Source organism: Nicotiana attenuata, unplaced genomic scaffold (assembly GCF_001879085.1).
Source record: "Nicotiana attenuata strain UT unplaced genomic scaffold, NIATTr2, whole genome shotgun sequence".
In the NCBI taxonomy this organism is placed as follows: domain Eukaryota; kingdom Viridiplantae; phylum Streptophyta; class Magnoliopsida; order Solanales; family Solanaceae; genus Nicotiana; species Nicotiana attenuata.
The window spans coordinates 1-6,959 of record NW_017681201.1 but is presented as its reverse complement, the minus strand read 5'-3'; the positions used below and the strand labels follow the sequence as shown (position 1 = coordinate 6,959).

Here is a 6,959-nt window from a genome sequence, read left to right as displayed (position 1 = left end):
TAAGAAGAGGTCCATTGATTTTTGAGACAATACCTATGACGCATCAAGTGAGTTCAATTGTGCATTCCATGGCCCCGAGGCAAGAAGATCCCGGAGTTTTCACTATCCCATGCACCATTGGAAGTGCCAACTTTGCAAAAGCCCTTTGTGACTTAGGGGCAAGTATAAACTTGATGCCATATTCAGTCTTTAAAACCTTGGGAATTGGTCAACCACGAGCAACCTCGATGAGGCTTCAAATGGCAGACCGGTCAATGAAGAGACCGTTGGGTATAATTGTTGACGTCCTTGTGCGAGTAGATAAATTCATTTTGCCGGCTGATTTCGTCATTTTGGATTGTGAGGTGGAGTTTGAAGTCCCAATTATCCTTGGTAGACCTTTCCTAGCTACGGGGAAGGCTTTGGTCGATGTCGAGGCGGGAGAGATGACCTTCCGTGTTGGTGATGAAAAGGTGGTTTTCCCGGTGTGCAAGTCCATGAAGCAACCTAATAGCACTGAGGTGTGTTCCTTTGTTGACATTGTCACGTCAGTGATAATGGATGATACAAGTTCTATGATTAACATTGAAGATCCACTTGTGTCCGCACCTCTAGACAGGGAGATGAATGATGATTAAAGTAGGGTGATGTGCATTGCTGTTTTGCATGCCATGGAATTGTGTGAACCCAGTAAGTTGTCATTGGACCTTGATGAATGGGAGACTCCTCTAGACAAGCAGGCAATTGAGGTCCCTCCGGTGTTAGAAATGAAACAAACTGAGCCACACATGTGTCTACAAGTTTTTGAACCCGATGCTCTCTTGGAGGATGACGCAAAACTGTGTTTGAACCATAAAAGGGGGTTAGACGATGTGATACAACAATTGGTACTCTACCCAACTCCCGACAATCCTTGGACTCCCCCAGATCATTTTAGACAAAGGAAGGATGAAAAGACTGGAGTGGCAAACTTTCATGCGGTAAAGTGTGTAGAACAATCAGTTCCAGGGTGGCAAGGTCGCCAGAAGGATGGAATTTTGAACAAAGTGCCCCGTCAGCATCACTATCCACTACCATTTATAGGCAAAATTCTAGGTCACCTTGGTGGGCGTGCGTCCTACTATTTCTTGGAGAGTTTGATGAGAGCCACATGATGGCGATTCCTGATTTGAAGTGATATGATGGTAAAATGCGTCGTGCCGCGACGTTAAATCAGGCGCTTCTTGGGAGGCAACCCATGTTTTTTTTCTTTCTTTTTATTTTCTGTTGTAGATTAGGATTTTTGAACTCATGGTTTGTGAGATGTTGCAGGGGTGATGTTGGACCAGTGCAGGACAAAAGTAAAAAAAATAAAAAATTAAGGTCTCTGAAGTTTGCCTGCGCGGCCGCGCACCAAAACAGTGCGGTCCGCGCAGGCTGGTGAAATGGACACTGAGTCTCTGAAGTTAGTTGCGCGGTCCGCGTCCATTTTTGTGCGGTCCGCGCAGGAAAAGCCTACATAACATGCTCTATGAAGTTTCCCACGCGGCCGCGTGACACAACAGCGCGGTCCGCGTGGGCTGTTCAGGCAATTAAGGTTGCTGGAAATCCAGCGCGGTCCGCGGCCATTTCTCCGCGGCCCCGCTGGTGGGTAAGTAAAGGGGTCCCACAGTGTTTTCTATAAATAGGGACCCTAGGCTTCATTTTAACCTTTTCGCCAATTTTCTACTTGAGCTCTAAATTTTCGCTGTGCATCAAAAGAACTTGCTTCAAGTAGTTAAAACTTTCTCAATCCCTGGTAACATTCTTCACTAATCTCATTCATAGTAATTTTTGATCATTTTTATTTGTTTCCTATTAGTATAACTTCTTATTTTCTTCTTTCTTTCCTAGTTTTAACTGTTAGGGTAGATTTTGTGTGTTTAGGAGAAACAATGGGCATGAATTCTTGATTAATAACTGAGTAGGGACAATTAGGACCCATAATTTGATCTAAAAATTGGACTTAAATGAAAATCCCCATACCCAGTTAAATATCTGCCCTACGCGGCCGCGCGCCCTTTCCGCGTGGTCCGTGCTTCCTCTTGTTTGTGCTGAGTATCTTCTGCGCGGTCCGCGTAGCATTTTTGCGCGGTCCGCTCCAGCCCAGCGCGACCGCGGTCCAAATCAGTGCGGACCGCGCTTGCAAGGTTCAGAGAGTTGTGTTTCAAGTCATTTCTAAGCGCATTCCGCGTTCATTTTTGTGCGGTCCGCGCACATCCAACGCGGCCGCGGTCCAAAACAGTGCGGACCGCGTTGGTAAGATTCAGAGAGGGATTCACTGGAACATGTTCAGCGTGGTACGCGCTCCTGTTTTACGCGGTCTGCGCCATCCCAGCGCGGCCGCGTGACACTTTTGCGCAGTCCACGCCCCTTCTATTTTGCAAGCCTTGACTATGCACTGTGCATTACTGTTTCATCCAATTCACTGTATGTGCTTCAACTAACAATGTTAGACTTTTCTCTGCAGATAATGGTTAAGAAAAGAGGCAGAAAATAACAACAACAACCCGTGAGGGGTGGTTCCTCCCGCGGGGGAAAAGGGAAGCGGGTTGTCAGACTCACTCCCCAGGCTCGGGAGAATATGAAAAAGACCCGTAAGACAATACGGGAGGCTGATAGAGCTGCTTCCCACTCTTCGAAGAGTGAGTACGCACCCTCAAGGAGCATCACTTCAGAGTCCGCTCCAACTCGCATGTCTCTCCCACTTCAATTGCATGACTCCCCATCAGCTTCGCCCACCTCAAAAAGGCCGGTAAATGTAGTCTCGGACTCGTCTGATAAGTCCGTAGCTAAGAGTGCTGAAGAATACTCCACCTCCCCCACAGCTTCACTATCCGGGGAGAGTGGAGGATACGGTGAGGGGGGTGAGCCCCAAGTTGGAGGTGTTGACAGAACAAGGAAGCCGAAAGCATGGGCTGATAGATTTGTGAGTAAAATAGCTTTCCACAGATTTCGGGAGTGGTGGCCCAAAAGGAAATTGATTCCGAAGAGACAGTTTATTGATTCTGATCTTGTTCCTGTCAACCCTCATGTGCAAGCACAATTCCGTAATAGAGAGGGTTGGGGTTTCTTCAAGGAGCGTTGCATAGTCGCAAATGAACATATGGTGAAAGAGTTTTACTGTAATGTTCATCATATAGTGAGGGACTCAAAAGAGACTCAAGTGAGGGACAAAGTAGTGATGTTTGATGGGAAGTCCCTGAATGAGTTTTTAGGGTTCAATGAAGAGGATGAAACCCAATACTTAGAAAAGCTGGCAATGAAAGAAGAGGTTCGTCCTTGGTTGGCACAGCACTTGGCAGCCCCGGGCACAGTCCCAGTTTGGTTACAAGCAGGGGAGAAGATTCTGAGAAACACATTCAACTTTGAAGCCAAGGGTTGGTTGACTTTCGTATGTAGCAGGCTTGACCCCACTACCCATGATCACACAGTTCCTATTGCCCGTGCAGTTTTGGTGGCATCTATTATGGCTGGGTTTCCTCTTAATGTGGGCAACATCATGTCTAGGGTGATTTCTACGGTCGGCCAGGAGACCAACACCAACTACCCCTTCCCAAACACTCTTTCCCTGTACTTTAGAGAATTGGAAGTGAAGAAGAAGAAGTATGATGTCAAGGTAGATCCGGTAGCCCCCTACTCATGGTACAGTCAGTCTGGTCCCGACAACCCGAAGAGGTCCAAAAAACCTCAAGCATCCACCTCCACCGCACCTGGCCAGTCTGAGGAGCCAGCGGTTATTGAGCAGTCCACTGAGCCTTCCACCTTCCCTGCTACCGGTGAGACATTGCCTCCGGGTCCTTCTACTATTGCCGGTCTATCTACTTCAGCGGACCCGGATGTCCCTTTATCGAAGACTCACCGGTTCACTGCCCACCAGCTTGCTCAGTCTCTAGCCAGTTTGAACAACTGGATGTCATCTGTGACATCCAAGTTGTCAAACTTGGCCACTGTAGTCCAGGCACAGTCCGCTCCTACCACAGTTGAGATCCCTCCTTCCATTGAGGAGACACTGAAGAAGATCCTGGCCAACCAGGAAAAGATGATGGCGACGCAGGATGCCTTGACTAAGGCAGTTGGGTCACACAGCACAGCATTGGGTAAACTGGCTCGGGAGCACAGGAAGCTAAGGAAGCAAAAGGCTTCAAAGGAGTCAGTGACAAAGTTGAGGGAGAATGTGGATAAGCTTCTAGCGGATCAGATGCCACTTGACTTACTCCTTGGGGACCCAGCTGTAGATCCAGCACCAGTTCAGCCACAGCAGGAGGATACTCCCAAGCCGAGGAAGAAGAGGAAACTCCCTAGCACTGAGGGAGTTGTGATAGAGGTGGCCCAGGTTCCGGAGGGTTCATCCAGTGCCCCACCAGTGGTTCAGCCTGTCCCTGATCCAGCCCATGTCCCAGCAGCAGCAGAGCAGCAGCAGGTTGGAGACCAGTCTGAGGTCCCGGCTACTACAGAGGATCCGGGGACGACAGGAGATACCATGCATGTGGAGCAGGCTTGAGGGGCCTTTCTATATCCTTTGTCTATGTTTTGTTGAGCTTATTTTGGTAGTTGGCATTGGGGACAATGCCAGCTTTTATTCGTGGGGGTGCGCCCTACTATTTTGATCCTGATACATTGGATGAATGTATATATTCTCTTTGCATTTAGCACATTCGTAGTTGATAGATGGTCTGTATATAACTTTTCATTTTGGATGCTTTTCAACTTTATGTATATATTCATTATCCCCAGTTGTATATTCTACTTCCCCTCTGTACATATTCATTCGGTTTTTCATTTTAACTTTCTTGGTTTTCTATTTTCGTTAAAATTTTTCGTTTTTAGTTGCAAAGTTAGGCTCGCAGCCTTTGTGTTTTGTTTTGACGTTTGCAATAAGCCCTTGGTTTTCTTAATGCCACGGTTCTTTCCAAGGGTAGATGTTGTGCGAACCGGGTGGCTCTTCCCAATGATAGATGGCGTGACAACCTTCTTAAGGGTTTGAGTCCGTTTTTGATTTCTCTTTTTGATTTTCAAGTTTTGTAGTTAAGGGTACCCCAGGCAAAGCTTCACTTGGGCCTAACACACTTTCCTTTGATCCCATGGTCAAAGACATGATGTTGTGTTTAGGATGGTGAAAGTCGTGGCCTTGAGACTCTTGTGTTGACCAAACAATCATCACGTGGTCAATGTGGGCCATTGTGCGCTTGAATCGTAACTAAGGTTGTTGTGGGCCCTCGACTCCGTCTTTAGCAATCCTTGAGTGTGTGGTGAGGATTTGAATTGTGAGCCTAAGTACCTAGCCGATGGTCTAGAACTTGCCCTGAATGTTTGTTGAGGCGAAATCATAGGTGAAACTTGACTTGAGAAGTGATTATAGGCCCTCCTTGATTCAAACTGCCAAATTTGAACAATTCCCATGGCCTACCAATGAAATGATCCCTAGTTCACCCCTTTTGAGCCTTAAACCTTCTTCTTTCATGAACCAAAGCTACAAGCCTATACCCATTTTTAATGAAACCCTCTCTTGGCACCCAAATCTTCCCTTGAGTAATGGCAAATGTCTAAGTTTGGGGGGAGAGACAAGAAAGACATCAACATGGTAAAAAGGCATAAAAGCAAAAAGAAAAGGAAGGCAACGAAAAAGAGAAAAAGTCAAAAAGAAAGACAAAAGTGAATAAGAACCAAAAAGGGAATTCAAGGACAACAAAAAGTGAAAAAGATGTGAAAAAGGTAGACAAAAAGGAGAAAGGTTTGAATTGCAAAAGAAAGAGTGACAATGTGTCTCTCTAACCCCTTGAAAGAAGTGAAATACTCAAATGAGTCAAGAAAGTATGCCAAAATGAATCAAAAGAAGTGCTTAAGGGAAGATTGAACCTAATTGTACAAACACATGTCCTACCTTTACCCAAAAGCCTTCACAATGACTCCTCAAAAGCCCTACATGATCTTGAGTTGAGGGAAGCCTACATTAGTGGATACTTACATGAGGGGCAAGCATATGGTACTTAGAGCCGGACTTATGGCCTTTTCTTTGAGAGAGATGAGTGAGATTCCATCCACCTCGGTTTGTGTGTCAATACTCTAAAAAGTGAGGTTAACTTAGGGAAAGTTGAGGATGTGCGAGTTTGGGTTCCACAATGACCAAAGTAATTGAGAAAAGTCTTTGATGAATATGTGTCAACTCTTGATGCTCTTGTGTCACACTTGATCCACAAATTTTCAAAAGCTTAAAGGTGTTCATGATGCATTCGCATTGAGGGCAATTGTTGGTCCCAATTGATGCTTATCGAGGTTACTTTAGGATAGGCAGGATTTAACTGGTAGTTTTCCTATGAGGGATAGGTCTTGTTTTATTTGCTTGAGGACAAGCAAAGGTTTAAGTTTGGGGGAGTTGATAACTATGATTTTTACATGCTTTATACCCATTCTTGCCTAAGCTTTGTGCGTGAATTGCCATAAATTAGTCCCAAAATGCTTACAAGTTGCGCTTGATTGCAGGTTTGAATAACAAGATGACAATTATCACAGATCGGCTCGAAAAGGAGTGAAATCTGCCAAGTGTGAAAGTCAAGTGAAGTGAGGATCAAACAGACCCAGCGCGGACCGCACTGCTTTGCCACGCGGCCACGCTGGAGGTTCAGAGAGTTGGGATTTTTACTTGTGACCTGCGCGGTCCGCGCTCACCCTGACGCGGTTCGCGCCTGAGGAGCTTTAGAAGACCATAACATGCAAAGGCAAACCCACACGGCCGCGCACCAAAACAGTGCGGTACGCGTGGGTGAGATTCAGAGACTTGTCATTTTGGCCAATTTCTCTACGCGGCCACGCCCCAATTCTGCGCGGTCCGCACTCCTCGGTCAGCGCGGCCGCGCTACCTTTTGGCGCGGTCTGCGCCCCTAGCTTTAGAGTGAAGAAATTGAAGACCAGACCCTATGCGGCGCGCTGCATTCTGCGCGGTCCGCGCGCGCCCGCACGGA

The 6,959-nt window shown here is 46.6% G+C and overlaps 1 protein-coding gene across 1 annotated transcript; it reads left to right on the top strand.

Moving 5' to 3' along the window:
- Positions 1-35: 35 nt before the first annotated feature.
- Positions 36-617, top strand: LOC109221917. Its single transcript, XM_019386347.1, has one exon. The coding sequence runs from the start codon at positions 36-38 to the stop codon at positions 615-617; it is 582 nt and encodes a 193-aa protein (XP_019241892.1).
- The last annotated feature ends 6,342 nt before the right edge of the window (positions 618-6,959 follow it).

Bases quoted from the DNA above. Each gene is read 5' to 3' on its own strand.
- LOC109221917 (XM_019386347.1), top strand. From the start codon at position 36: ATGACGCATCAAGTGAGTTCAATTGTGCATTCCATGGCCCCGAGGCAA.